Source organism: Neomonachus schauinslandi, chromosome 4, assembly GCF_002201575.2.
Source record: "Neomonachus schauinslandi chromosome 4, ASM220157v2, whole genome shotgun sequence".
NCBI lineage: Eukaryota > Metazoa > Chordata > Mammalia > Carnivora > Phocidae > Neomonachus > Neomonachus schauinslandi.
The window spans coordinates 146,736,998-146,751,498 of NC_058406.1; the positions used below are offsets into that span (position 1 = coordinate 146,736,998).

The 14,501-nt window shown below is 35.3% G+C and overlaps 1 protein-coding gene across 2 annotated transcripts in view; it reads right to left on the bottom strand.

The window, feature by feature from the left end:
* Positions 1-14,501, bottom strand: part of VIRMA (vir like m6A methyltransferase associated) — a 63,283-nt gene that overhangs the window by 862 nt on the left and 47,920 nt on the right. The window contains exons 18-23 of one of the 2 annotated variants that reach the window (XM_021688238.1): positions 6,102-6,254; positions 5,477-5,637; positions 4,819-4,915; positions 2,553-2,719; positions 1,759-2,090; positions 381-524 (exon numbers count right to left, since the gene is read on the bottom strand). In XM_021688238.1, coding sequence (XP_021543913.1) covers positions 381-524; positions 1,759-2,090; positions 2,553-2,719; positions 4,819-4,915; positions 5,477-5,637; positions 6,102-6,254 — 1,054 coding nt within the window. The remainder of the gene's footprint in view (positions 1-380; positions 525-1,758; positions 2,091-2,552; positions 2,720-4,818; positions 4,916-5,476; positions 5,638-6,101; positions 6,255-14,501) is intronic. The other variant, XM_021688239.1, reaches the window with a different exon arrangement.

The following is a 14,501-nucleotide window of genomic DNA, read 5'->3' on the forward strand; positions in this document are numbered from 1 at the left end:
TGGGATCGAGCCCTGTGTTGGGCTCTGTGCTCAGTACGGAGTCAGCTTGAGATTCTCTTTCCCTTTCCCTCTCCCGCTCCTGCTCATCCTCTCTCTCTCTCAAATAAATAAATAAAATTTTTTAAGATTACAAAAAACAGAGCACATCACTGTGAAACTGCTCAGATTATACACATAGTTCAGAATCCAGAATTTTGATTATTCCTACAGGAAATATACACTGGGCATTCATCTGCATATATAAAATTAAATTGCCTTTAGAATAATAAGTCTACATTCTAAAATATTCTCTCCCAGAATGAGAGTATAGAATATCCAACAATTTGAAAAGGAGGATTCACCTCCCTCTCTCAGCAATATCAACTAGGAAGGATGTATACCTGTAGAACTAAGTGGCCGTAATGGTGGAAGAGGGCCCCTGTTAAAGTTGCTCTGGCCGCCTCGACTTTCATTGTAAGTTCCTCGAGGAGTATTCTGAGCACTCCAACTGGAGCCTCTTGTTCCCTCCCGACGACTGTAGTTTCCTAAACACAGAAAACACAATCAAGATCTCTACTTCAGTTGGATTAAAAAAGATTCGACACTTGGGGCACCTGGGTGACTCAGTCGGTTAAGTATCTGCCTTTGGCTCAGGTCATGATCTTGGGGTTCTGGGATGGAGTCCCACGTATAATTTAAAGTATAATTTCTACAAGTACACTCAGTTTCTAAAATCTTGAAGCATTTTTTAAACAGGAACAATGTTTAATAAACCACAGAAGCAAAAAATATCATGCAGTAAATAAAGCAGCCACCTTTAACAATCCATAAAACAAGTTTTGTGTTTTTTTGTTAAATTCCACAACAGTACCTTTAAAAAGAAACAAGATTTGTGTTTAAAGCTCTGCTGTGCAGTGGTCTCCCTAGTTCCCATATGGAGGGTGGCATTTTGAAATAGGTATGACACAGGTGTACAATGTTGGAAATGGAATTCATTAACAGATAAAATCTTGAAGCAATTTAAAACAGATTAAATGGGGTGCCTGGCTGGCTCAGTCGGTAAAGCATGCAACTTTTGATCTTGGGGTAGTGGGTTTGAGTCCCACGTTGGGTGTAGAGATTACTTAAACATAAAATCTAAAAAAAAAAAAAAACAAACCCCGAAAAACAGATTAAATGTAACATCAAGAAGCAAGTAGATAAGAGACTCAATGGTGAACTACACAAAAGAATCCTAAGAGGGGTGCCTAGGTGGCTCAGTTGGTTAAACCTCTGCCTTCAGCTCAGGTCATAATCCTAGGGTCCTGGGATGGAGCCCCATGCCCGGCTCCCTGCTCAGCAGGGAGCCTGCTTTCCCCTCTCCCCACTGCTCGTGCTCTCTCTCTCTCACTATCCGCCCCCCAAAATGAATAAATAAAATCTTAAAAAAAAAAATCGTAAAGAAATTGTTGGTAAGCAGAACTGTATAACACTACTCAGAATGTATAGATACTACTCAGAAAGGATAAACACAATTCCCAATGTGAAAAGGAAAATATTTGGCCAATTAACTTCTTTTAAACTTATCACTAAACAGGCAATTAATTAAATATTAACTTAAAAAAGACTTTTTCTACCCAATAGAGTACTTTGCAAATAGTTACCACTGGTCTGAGGTAGTAGCTTAATTGTAGTAACTGAAAAATACTTTATCTGAATCACTTACATCTAAATCACTTCTATTCAATGTTCTAATATTCCAATACTCTGACCCTTAGAAAGCATACTTTAAGTAGTCACCTTTTGAAGCAGGTGGTGTGAAAAACCTATTCTGACTGTGAAAAGCACCCCGTCCTCCTCGATTGCCTGAAAATCCACCACGAGAAGAAATCTTCTGTGATACTTTAAGTGGCCGTTTGGGTGGGGGTATTCCATCTTGAGGGACCACTTCTTTACTCTCAGCCGCAACAAAGTCATCGACATGCATAGATGGTGGTCTGCTTGTGTTCTGCTTCCTCTGACGAAAAATATCATGGGGTCGTATACCCTGTCCAAATCCTCCCCTGCCCCTTCCTCTTGGTGGTGGCACAACATGAGCTCGTTTGGCAGGTTCAATGTATTCAGATTTCCCACTATTAAAACAAAAACACTCCATGAAAACTTTTTCTTTTTTTTTTTTCATATTTCAGGTGAATATGTAAGTCAATGTTTGCAATACTGAAAACTACATTTCAATTATTTCTTCATTCAGTTGTGTTAATGTTGCAAGTATCTCTATTACTCTCCAGGGATACACAACAAAACTAGCTAAGAACGGTACTCACATTTTATTGATATGACTAACAATTATTTAAAATAATCCAGTTCACCACTTGTTCAAACCACCCAAACTCTCATAAAGTAGAACAATGTAACAAATGTACTGGGTATATCCTGGCCAAAGTATTATCTCTAAAAAAATTCCAAACAATATTCATGATTCAAGTATTACATCACCTTCCTTTTTTCTCTATAGTTATGTGTCTATCTTAAAGTACATTACAATAAATAAGCTTCCATGACCATGATCAAGATCTTCAGTAGATAAATTTTACCTTGAAGTTATGAAGGTCTCATGCTTGTGCTTCCCAAGTTTGAATCCTTTAGTAGTCTTAGTTCTCCCTGGAGATGATGGTTCTGACAAAAATGAGCGCTCTAATTCTGAATGCAAGTCAAAGTCACTACAGCATTTTTCAGAGAGCTCAATTAAGTCAACTTTCACCTGCAGTCATAAAAATTAAACAAAATGAGAAATACATCTTAAATGTAATTAGTAATGTAACATTTGATTACAGAAATTCATATTTCCTATAGATTATATTTAACTCTTATAATAAATAAATTATAGGTCTGCCCTTTTCCATCATCCTTTCTCTTTTTTTTTTTAAAGGTTATTTTTAAGTAATCTTTACATCCAACATGGGGTTTGAACTCACAACCCCAAGATCAAGAGTTGCATGCTCCACCAACTAAGCCAGCGAGGCACCCCTTTCCATCACCTTTTCAAAAAGCAACATCATTGGTAGTTAAAGAAAAAATCTTGGAATTCAGCTGCATTTTGGGGTGGGGTGGGGTGGCATTCCTCCTCAAAGAAGGGCTGTTAATTTTGGGAGACCTCTGCTGTCTGACAAGGAACTCAGGATTTATCTATAAAAATTAACAAAGTAGCATCTCCAGAACTCTTCCAAAACAACCTGAAAATAACATATTTTGTAAGCCTTGTATAGCCACAATATCTATAATAAAAGGATTCTGTGCCACAGTTCTCAAAGTTCTATGCATTAAATGAGGGTCCAACCTAACTTTACTTCCAGGGAAATAAAAATTATGTTTCCTTAAGTTTTATTTAAATTTAGCAAACCTAAAAGACCCCAAATTTTCTAAACCATGTAAAGTTACAATCTTCATTGTAAGATAGTTGCGTTTCAACATAAAAATTATAAAACAACTTCTAACACAAATATTTTAGATCTGTGATACTAAATATGGTAGCCATTAACCACATGTGCCTATTTAAATTTAAATTAATTAAAATTAAATCAAAAATAAAATTCAGTTCCTTAGTTATACTAGCAACAGTTCATTACTCAACAGTCACATAAAGTTAATGGGTACTGTAGGACAGGGCAGATTACTGAACATTTGTTACTGCATAAAATTCTATTGGACAGAGAAGTTCTAAAAAATCACTGAACAATTTACACTAAAGGAGAAATTAATTTTCTTTTTAAATTTTTAAGTAAGCTCTACGCCCAACGTGGGGTTTGAACTCACAACCCCAAGATCAAGAGTCACATGGTGGGGATGCCTGGGTGGCTCAGTTGATTAAGCATCTGACTCTTGATTTTAGCTCAGGTCATGATCTCAGGATCCTGGGATCAAGCCCTGTGTTGGGCTTCCCAGCTCAGTGGGGAGTCTGTTTCTCCCTCTCCCTCTGCCTCTGCCACTCCCCTGCTTGTGCTCTCTTGCTTGCTCTCTCTCAAAAAAATAAATAAAATCTAAAAAAAAAAGTCACATGCTCTACTGACTAAGCTATACAGGCACTCCAAGAGAAAATAATTCTTTAATGCAATTTAAATAAAACTTTATGCGATATTTTTAAAAAAGGGAAAGGAGCCCTCAATATACTAAATATACCTTAAATGTAAAGCAAACAATTCTTTTAGTCTCGTGTGCAATGAGACATGATAAATACTAATACTTTTTGGACCAGAGAATATCCAAATATATTTATTTTTTTGATCAAGGGAAAAAAAAACAATATATGGTACAATAATATGTAACTGAAATCATCCTCCCTAATACAGCTCTGAGAAGCATAAATCAGGGTGCTTTAAATTTTAAATGTTTAATTATACTCTTACCTGTCCACAGCATTACGTTTAAGAATATGAATTCCCATTTGTACCTATATTATTTTAATGAATTGATTCTTTACATTTCCCCCAAATTAAGAGATTGCCAAAATACCATTCCTCTCCTTAAACCCCAAAACAGGAATAAACTAATTTTGTAGAATACTTTTCTCTATTCTATACCCTACAAATATAAGAAAACAAAGTGCTTCAGGGTACTTAGGCAAAAACATAATTTTTCCCTAAAAAAATCTCATTCTCAAATATACAGATCACTAACTAGAAAGAACTAAGTGTTCTAGACACCATTAGTGGGCAACTGATATAAAAATAATGCAGGACTAGTCCCCAAATGGGCTTTTAACAGCCATATGCTATCTCACTTATTTTAGTGCTAATACACACAAAAAGCAAAAAAATCAACAATAACTTTTTTTCTAATATTTAGTAATAAAATTACTTATACCAAATCCAGATCTGTATCAATCTCTTCAGCCTGAAACGGGGTGAACCACATGGATTTCAACTGATCATCCATGACATCAGCTAGCACATATGCAGTCCTAGAACAAGAAAGGTATTTGGTAAAACACAGAATTCCAAAATCAAATATTTTAGCTTATCTTCTAAGCAAAATCCATGGAAGGTACAATTAAAAATGGTACTCTCACCTCAAAACTGTTAGTAAAATTAGTACTTAAAAACCGAGTTTATTACATTGTACCAGTGGGTACAGAAACTGTGTGTTTACTTTTTCTAAATTTAGGGAATAATTCCATCAAACTGAAGATCATTATGCTTCATAAGTACAGTGCTCCAAAGATCAAGAGGCATATAACCTTTAGAACAGGGATCAGTAAACTATGGCCCCTATTCTGAAAGCCTGCTTGTGTACAGACTATAAGCTAGAAATGGTTTTTTTTTTTTTTTAAGTTTTTTTAAGAAGCCATAAGAAACAAACAAGACACTACAGAGGAATATGCAACAGAGGCTGAATGTCACCTACAAAGCCTAGAATTTTTATTATCTGGCCCTTTACAGAAAAATAGTTTGCTGGCCCTCTTTAAGATCCCAGTCATTAAGTACACATTATCTACTAAGCCACAAAACATTCCTTGTTTTACCTATTGTTAAACAGATTCTGGAGAGATTCTGGAGCTGAAAGTACTGGTTCTACATCCTGGTCACCAAGAGGTAAAGGATCACCAGATGACTCCAGCATCTGCTTAAGTCCAACTACATTGTCCAACAAAGAATCCAGATTGTCATCATCTTTTGAATGTTCCTAGATAGAGACAAAAGCAGAGTAAGATGATGCAGGTAAAACTCAAACATTTATGCCCATAATCTACTGATTCTTTAATAGAAAATGTTATATTTTTTGATTACTAAGAAATTTGGAACACTGTCAAAAACTTATCAACTTAATATTAAACATGTTCAAATAAAACAAACATGAAAAACACTTGTCATTTTATTTCTAAAGAATGGTAGCAGGGGGTACCCTGCATTCAAACAATAGATAATTCAAAAACTACTGCCTTCTTCCTTAAGATTCATAATAGTATGGAGGACTTCACCCCAAATTATTAATTCAAAGAGTATTTCAAACTTTATAAGCATCCAACTGAGGGTTCACTATTTAAAAAGGTCACTATGAAAAACTTGTACTAGTCAAAGAGAAAAGAAAATGTATCTTGGGAATGAGCTGTTTTTATCTTGTTTCTGTTTTTGTTTTTCTTTTTTTACCAAAACAAGCTTCTCTAGTTCAAGGAACAAATTTTCTGGACTTTCTTCTTTGCTTTGTAGAAGCTGTTTTAACTCTGCAGCATTAATACTCATTGTCCGTGATGGATGAGTTCCCTCTACTTCCATGAGACCACTATCATCTCCACAACATCCCTGTAAATGTCACACACAAGTTAAATTTGAGAGCAGAGAAATTTGCAAAGATGCTTCCAAACTTATTCAGATATTTAAGCCATTTGCTGCAATCTTCCCCTCCATGTTTTGGTTTTACATCAGTACAAACGGCTAGTTTTAAGAAACATTTAGTCAGCTCAAGGCTGAAATACGTCTCTTTGAATAAGACTCACATAATAAATAGGTAAGCACACATATTCAATTTATTAGCAGCCAGATTTCTCAACAAAAATATCCAATGCAAATACAATGGCACTTGCAGGACATGTAACATACTAATTGATACTCAATAAAATGCCTATACTATAATAAAGAACTGATAGAACCTGAATTTATCTTTCTGGAGTTAAGACAAACAACTAAAGAAAACAGTAACTACCGTATTTAAGGCTATATTCTGTCATGAAAAAAGTTAATATTTCCTGCTTTAAAAAGCCATATAATAATATGAATTTTGGCATGATAATAATTTAATACTAGAAAATTCATCCAGCAAACCAAATCTTGGTTCATGAAAATAAATCTATCCACATTGTTACATGTGATAGAACGCTTAAGTAGTTCCAAATCTTTAGAACACAATCCCATTTTATTATTTTCATTTAGGTGTAATTAACATACAGTATTATATTAGTTTCAGGTATACAACAGTGAATTGATATTTGTATACATGGAGAACTAACCACCACAGTAAGTCTAGTTATCATCTGTCACCATACAAAGTTAATACAATATTATTGACTATATTCCCCATGCATTGCCCATTTTATTTTTTTTTAAGTTTATTTATTTTTTTAGTAAGCTCTACACATGGAACTTGAACTCACAACCCCAAGATCAAGCGTTCGTTGCATGCTCTTCCAACTGAGCCAACAAAGCACCCCACATTAAATGGCTCAAAATGAATATAGTCTCTTAGAGGAGACTATACACACCAATCTAGATGCAGGATTTAGTATTTTTAAATAGGCATTAAAAATAAAAATTTTCTCTGGAGTTCCTAATTTATGTCTTATAACTGGACACATTTCAATGAAAATTGTTATTATTTTTTTTTAAGGATTTTATTTATTTATCTGAGAGAGAGAGCACAAGCTGAGGGGAAAGGCAGAGGAAGAGGGAGAAGCAGACTCTCTGCTGAGCAGGGAGCCTGATGAGGGGCTCGATACCAGGACCTTGGGATCATGACCTGAGCCGAAGGCAGATGTTTAACCAACTGAGCCACTCAGGTGCCCCAAATGAAAATTATTCTTAATAGATTCCCATTCAAACTGACACTATGCCTGAAGCACATTTGTACCTTTCATAAACACTAGACTGAGGAAGTCACTTACTGTTGTGTTAAGGAAGAGGGTATATAGTTTTAATGAGAAATTCAATAAAATATTATAGGAGTTTTATTTGCTTTATTTGAAGGTGAGGGTAAAGGGTAGGTTGACAATGGTCTAGCCTATGTTCTATTTTTTTTAAATAAAGGAAAATGAGTTAAAAATAAATCAGAGTGCACTGACAGAAACAGACTATACAGGGTTCTCTTTAAAGGAACTGTCCCCTGGGGCACCTGGGTGGCTCAGTTGTTAAGCGTCTGCCTTCGGCTCAGGTCATGATCCCAGAGTCCTGGGATCAAGCCCCGCATCCGGCTCCCTGCTCAGCGGGAAGCCTGCTTCTCCCTCTCCCACTCCCCCTGCTTGTGTTCCCTCTCTGACTGTGTCTCTCTCTGTCAAATAAATAAATAAAATCTTTAAAAAAAAAAAAGGAACTGTCTCCTAAATGTTGATAAAATGGACAAATTAAAAGACTAACTATATTTTATAGAAATAAGTATATTAACCAGATTACAAATTATCAAGGTATCTGCGTCTTTCCTCACTCTGTTATTCATATCACTTTCACCAAGAGATATAAAGATTTAGTGTAGCTGAATCAGAAAATATTACAATGGTCATTATTTTTAAAGGTCAGAGACAACAGACTAAAATAATCAGTTAAAAGAAAGGGGGGAGAACTTATATCCACCCAAAAACCTGCACATAGATGTTTATAGCAGTTTTATTCATAATCACCAAAACTTGGAAACCACCAGGACACCTTTCACTAGGTGAATGGATAAATAAAATGTAAGACAGCCACACAATAAAATATTATTCAGCGCTAAAAAGAAAAGAGCTATCAAGCCATGAAAAAATATGGAAGACTTGCTATATATTGTATGATTCCAATTATCTAACATTCTGGAAAGGCAAAACCATGCAGGGGGTAAAAAGATCAGTGGTTGCCAAGGGTTAAGAATGAATAAGTGGAGCACAGAAAATTAAAGGCAGTAAAATTATTGTGCAGGGCACTGCAATGGTAGATATATATCATTATACATTTGTCAAAAACCACAGAATGTTCAATACCAAGGGAACCCTAATATAAACTATGGACTTTGATATGGGTTATGATAGTGTGTCAATGTGGATAATGGTATGGATTGTGATAATGTGTCAATGTAAGTCCATCGATATATCATTGTAATGCAGTAGGTTAGTAGGTTGATAGTAAGGGATATTAGAGGATAATAGGAGATAGTAAGGGAGCCTGTGCATGGGGGAGATGGGGGAACAAGGAGTATATGGAAACTTTCTGTACCTTCCACTCAATTTTGCTGTAAACCTAAAACTCCTCTAAAAACTCTAAAAAAAAGGAGGATAATAAACTATGAATTAAAATATTCAGAATAATGCAAATTTTTCATCTCTCCATACTATCTCTTTTTCATTATTATGAGCAGAAATAGTTTTGAACAAAATAAAATGCATTTTACATTTTAATTCACTTACTTTGTACTAAAAGCCATCTTACAAAATCTAGGGTTGAATTTAGCACAATTTGAAATATTCTGTACACAAACTACTATTAGAAATAGTAATAAAAGAATTTGTTTAAGATTTTATTCATTTATTTCAGAGAGAGAGATACAGTGAGAGAGGGAACACAAGCAGGGGGAGCAGGAGAGGGAGAAGCAGGCTTCCCACTGAGCAGGGAGCCCGATGTGGGACTCGATCCCAGGACCATGGGATCATGACCTAAGCTGAAGGCAGACGCCCAAAGACTGAGCCACCCAGGCACCCCAGTAATAAAGAATTTTTAAGAAGATTTTTAAAACCAGGGCGCCTGGGTGGCTCAGTCGTTAAGCATCTGCCTTCGGCTCAGGTCATGATCCCAGGGTCCTGGGATCGGGCCCCACATCGGGCTCCCTGCTTGGCAGGAAGCCTGCTTCTCCCTCTCCCACTCCCCCTGCCTGTGTTCCCTCTCTCGCTGTGTCTCTCTCTGTGAAGTAAATAAATAAAATCTTTAAAAAAAAAAAAAAAAAGAAGATTTTTAAAACCATACTCCACAAAATTATTTCAGGAAAATGAAAACGAAAATTCTATTAAATTTGTCTGTGATACAGTTTCAAATCAAATTGTATTCATTTGTCAAACACAGCTATTTGTATTAAACACAATGCTTCATATTAAATATATTGCTTGTATATTAAATATAATGTTAATTATAAATACATATATTTATGTAGTATAATTATAAATAAATATTAAATATAAGGCTTGTATTAGATCATACAAGACACTGTACAAGTACTCTGGGAAAGAGCTAGAAAGATATGCTTCCTGACCTAAGTGAGCTACTATTCAGAAAGTAGGATGGGAAATGGTAAAAAGGCCTGTGAATGATCTATGAAAAAGAAATCTAATAACATGCTTTAAAGTGTACAGAAAGAAAAGTGATCTCAAAGTGGGATGAATTAAACAGGCACTATGAACAGATTAGTTTTATCAAAAAAGAGAGAGAGAGACCAAAAGCTAAGAGATGTGTATATATAGATGAGATTTAAGGATGATGGCATAGTATAAAATGTTTTCTAAGGAAGAAGTGGTTGCAAAGGCAGCTTTTTGGTCATACAGTAAATAGTCTTCAATGCCATGCTAAAAAGTTTGGAATTTATTCAACAGACACCAAAAGTTATTATAGGATGAAGGGACATGATCTGAGGTCTGATTTAGAAAGATATGAACTCACACAGAACTATTCAGAATATATGAGAGAAGTAAATGTTTTGAAGGAAACTGGAAAGAAGGCTGATACAATACTCTGCAAGAAAATATCAATAAAGGTATAAGAATTAATTTTTTAAAACCTATTTATAAATTCTGGAGTGGAAAAGTACAGTAACTGAAATAAAAAATTCAGTAGAGGGGCTCAACCTTGAAGATAGGTCAGCTGAGATGAACCACTTTAACGAACAGAAAGAAAAAAGAATGAAGAACCACAAACAAAACCTCAGAGACCTGCCGCGTACCATCAAGAGCACCAACATACATATAATAAGAATCCCAGAGAAAGAGGGAAGAGAGAAGAGTCACGAAGAATATATGAAGAAATAACGGCTGAAAACACCCCAAATTTAATGAAAAACATTAACCTATACTTCCAAAAGGACCAATAAAATCCAAGTAGAATAAACTCAAAGGAATTCATACTTAGACACATCATGATCAAACTATTAAGAACCAAAGACAGAGAATCTTGAAAGTAGCAAAAGTGACTCAGCTAATAAAAGGGATCCTTAATAAGATTAACTGATTTGTCATCAGAAACCAATCTAAGCCAGAATTTAGAGAGAAGACATATTTGAAGTGCTGAAAGAAAAATGCTATCAACCAAGAGTTCTATAACTGACAAAACTATCCTTCAAAAAAGAGGGAAAAATAAGACAGTCCTAGATTTAAAAAAAAAAAGAATTCACTAGCAGACCTACTCCACAAAAAATACTAAAGGGAATCCTTCAAACTGACATGAAAGGACATTAAATAGCAACTTAAATCCACATGAAAAAATAAAGAATGTCAGTGAAGTATATATAGGTAAAAGGCAATAGTAACATTATTTTTGTTCGTAACTCTTCTTCTCCTATCTGAACCGCAAGACAATAAAATAAAGCAATGATGACAAAACTGTGTAGATGGGCTCATAATGTATAAAAATGTAATTTGCATGAGGTATAAAGCTATACTGTAGCATTTTTTTATATACTATTAAAATTATGTTGTATTAATGTGAAGTAGATTGTATTCAATTAAGGTGTTAAATGTAGTACTCAGGAAAACCACTAAGAAAATAACTTAAAAAAAAAAAGCAAAAGAAATAACAAAAAAAGTTAAAATGGGGACGCCTGGATGGCTTAGCTGGTTAAGCGTCTGCTTTCAGCTCAGGTCGTAATCCCAGGATCCTGGGATCGAGTCCTGCGTTGGGCTCCTTGCTCAGGGGGGAACCTGCTTCTCCCTCTGCCTGCTGCTCCCCTTACTTGTCCTCTCTCTCTCTCTGTCAAATAAATAAATCTTTAAAAAAATAAGTTAAGGGCGCCTGGGTGGCTCAGTTGGTTAAGCGACGGCCTTCGGCTCAGGTCATGATCCTGGAGTCCCAGGATCGAGTCCCGCATCGGGCTCCCTGCTCAGCAGGGAGTCTGCTTCTCCCTCTGACCCTCCTCCCTCTCATGCTCTCTCTCATTCTCTCTCTCTCAAATAAATAAATAAAATCTTAAAAAAAAAAAGTTAAAATGCAAAGTAGTAAATATCTATTTAACACAAGATATAATAGAGATAAAGAGAAAAAAGGTTATGTAGAAAGTAAATAACAAAACACCAGACATAAATCCTATCAGTAATTAGACATAAATAGATTATACCAATCAAAAGAAATTGGGCAGAATGTAAAAAAAACAAACACCATCCAACCATATGGTATCTACAAGGGACACACTTTATTTTTTATGTAGGCTCCACACCCAACATGGAGCAGAACTCACAAGCCTGAGATAAATAGTTGCATGCTCCACCAACTGGGCCAGCTAGGTGCCCCAAGAGACACACTTTAGATTAAAAGATACAAACAGATTGAAAGTAAAAGGGTAGAAAAAATATATATACCATACAAACAATAACCAAAACAGAACTAGAGTGGCTATACCAATAATTCAAAATAAAGGTTTAGACATAAGTTATTACGAGACATAAGTTATTATTAGAGACGAAGAAAGACATTTTATAATAACAAAAGCATCAATCCATCAGGAAGACAAACATGAACATATATGCACCTGACAGTAGAGCTCAAGATGCTAGAAGCAAAAACCTGATGAAGTAAAGGGAGAAATAGACATTTCAACAATAACAGTTGGAGACTTCAGTCTCCTACTTTCAGTAGTGGGTAGAATTAGGCAGAAAATCAACACAGAAACAGAAGGCTTCAACAACTATAAACCAACTACTCCTAACAGGCATGTATAGAACATGCAACCAAACAGTGGCAGAAGACACATTCTTTTCAAAGGCACATGGAATATTCTCCAGGATAGCACATACCCTATTCTGTAAAACAAGCCTCAACAAAGTATGCTCTCTGACCACAATGGAATGAAGTTAGAAATCAATTACAGAAGGAAATTTAGAAAAGTCACACCTATGTGAAAATTAAACACACCCCTAAATAACCAATGGGCCAAAGAAAAAATTACAAGGGAGATTAGAAAATCCTTAGAGATGAACAAAACCAAAAACATGACATGCTACAAGCAGTGTACAGAAGAAAATTTATAGCTGTAAATGCCTACATTTAAAAAGAAAAACATATAAATAAATAAATAGAAAATCTCAAATTAATAATAACCTAACCTTCCACCTGAAGAAATTAGGAATTGAAGAGTAACCTCAAAACGAGTAGAAGGAAAAAAACAGTAAGAATAAAAGCAGAAATGAACAAATAGAGAATAGAAAAATAATAGAAAAAATCAAAGAAGGGGCGCCTGAGTGTTTCAGTTGGTTCAGCGTCCAACTCTTGATTTCGGCTCAGGTCATGATCTCAGGGTTGTGAGATTGAGCCCTGTCGGGCTCCTCGCTCAGCAGGGATCTACTCAGGATTCTCTCTCTCTCACTCCCTCTGTCCCTCCCCCGACTGCTCACACACTCTCTCTCTCTCAAAAAAAAAAAAAAAAAGAAAGAAAGAAAAGAAAAAAATCAAAGTAACCAAAATTTGGTTATCTGGAAAGAAAAAAACAACAAAACTGACAAACCTTTAGCTAAACTAACCAAAAGGAGAAAAAAAAGAGAGAGAAGACTCAAACTATGAAAATCAAGAATGAAAAAGAGGACACCATTAACAATCTTACAGATGTAGGAAAGTTTATAAGGAAATACTGTTAACAACATATTCCATCAAGTTAATGTAGTTGAATGAAAAGGAACAAATTCCTAAAAAGCCACAAACTACTGAAACTGACTCAAGAAAAAACAGAAAATCTGAAGAGATTTATATTGAGTAAAGCAATTTAATTAGTTTCAAAAACACTTTACACAAAGAAAAGCCCAGGTCAAGATGGCTTCACTGGTGATTCTACCAAATGTTTAAAAAATGAATACAATCCTTCACACATGTTTCCAAAAACTAAAAGCAGAAAGAACACTTAACAGTTCACTCTATGAGACCAAAGATGCCACAAGAAAAAAAGCTGTAGGCCAATATCCCTATAAATAGAGACCCAGGGGTGCCTGGGTGGTTTAGTCGGTTAAGCATCTGACCCTTGATTTCGGCTCAGGTCATGATCTCAGCATCAGGATTGAGCCCTGCATCAGGCTCCATGCTCGCACGGAGTCTGCATGGGATGCTCTCCCTCTCCCTCTGTCACTCCCCCTGCTTGGGTGAGCGCTCTTTCTTTCTCTATAAAATGAATAAATAAATATTTTAAAAAAAAATAAGAGACCCAAAATTCCTCAATAAAATAAAACTGAATCCAGCAACATATAAAAAAGACCATACATAAAAAAAAAAAAAAAAAATAAAAAAAAAAAAAAAAGACAAATAGCATTTAACAAATACCACAACCTTTCATGATAAAAACATACAACAAACTAGGAACAGAGTATTTCTTCAACTGATAAAGGGTATCTATGAATAACCATAGCGACCACTGTATTTCATTGTGAAAGACTGAAAGTCTTCTCCCTATGATCAGAAACAAGACAAAGATGTCAGTTCTCGCTACTTTTATTCAATATGTACTGGAGGTTCTTGCAGGGGCAATTAGGCAAAAAAAAAGAAAGAAAGAGAGAGAGAGAGGAAAGAAAGAAAGAGAGAGAGAGAGAAAGGAAAAAGAAGTTAGACTATCTTATTTGTAGATAGCATGATCTT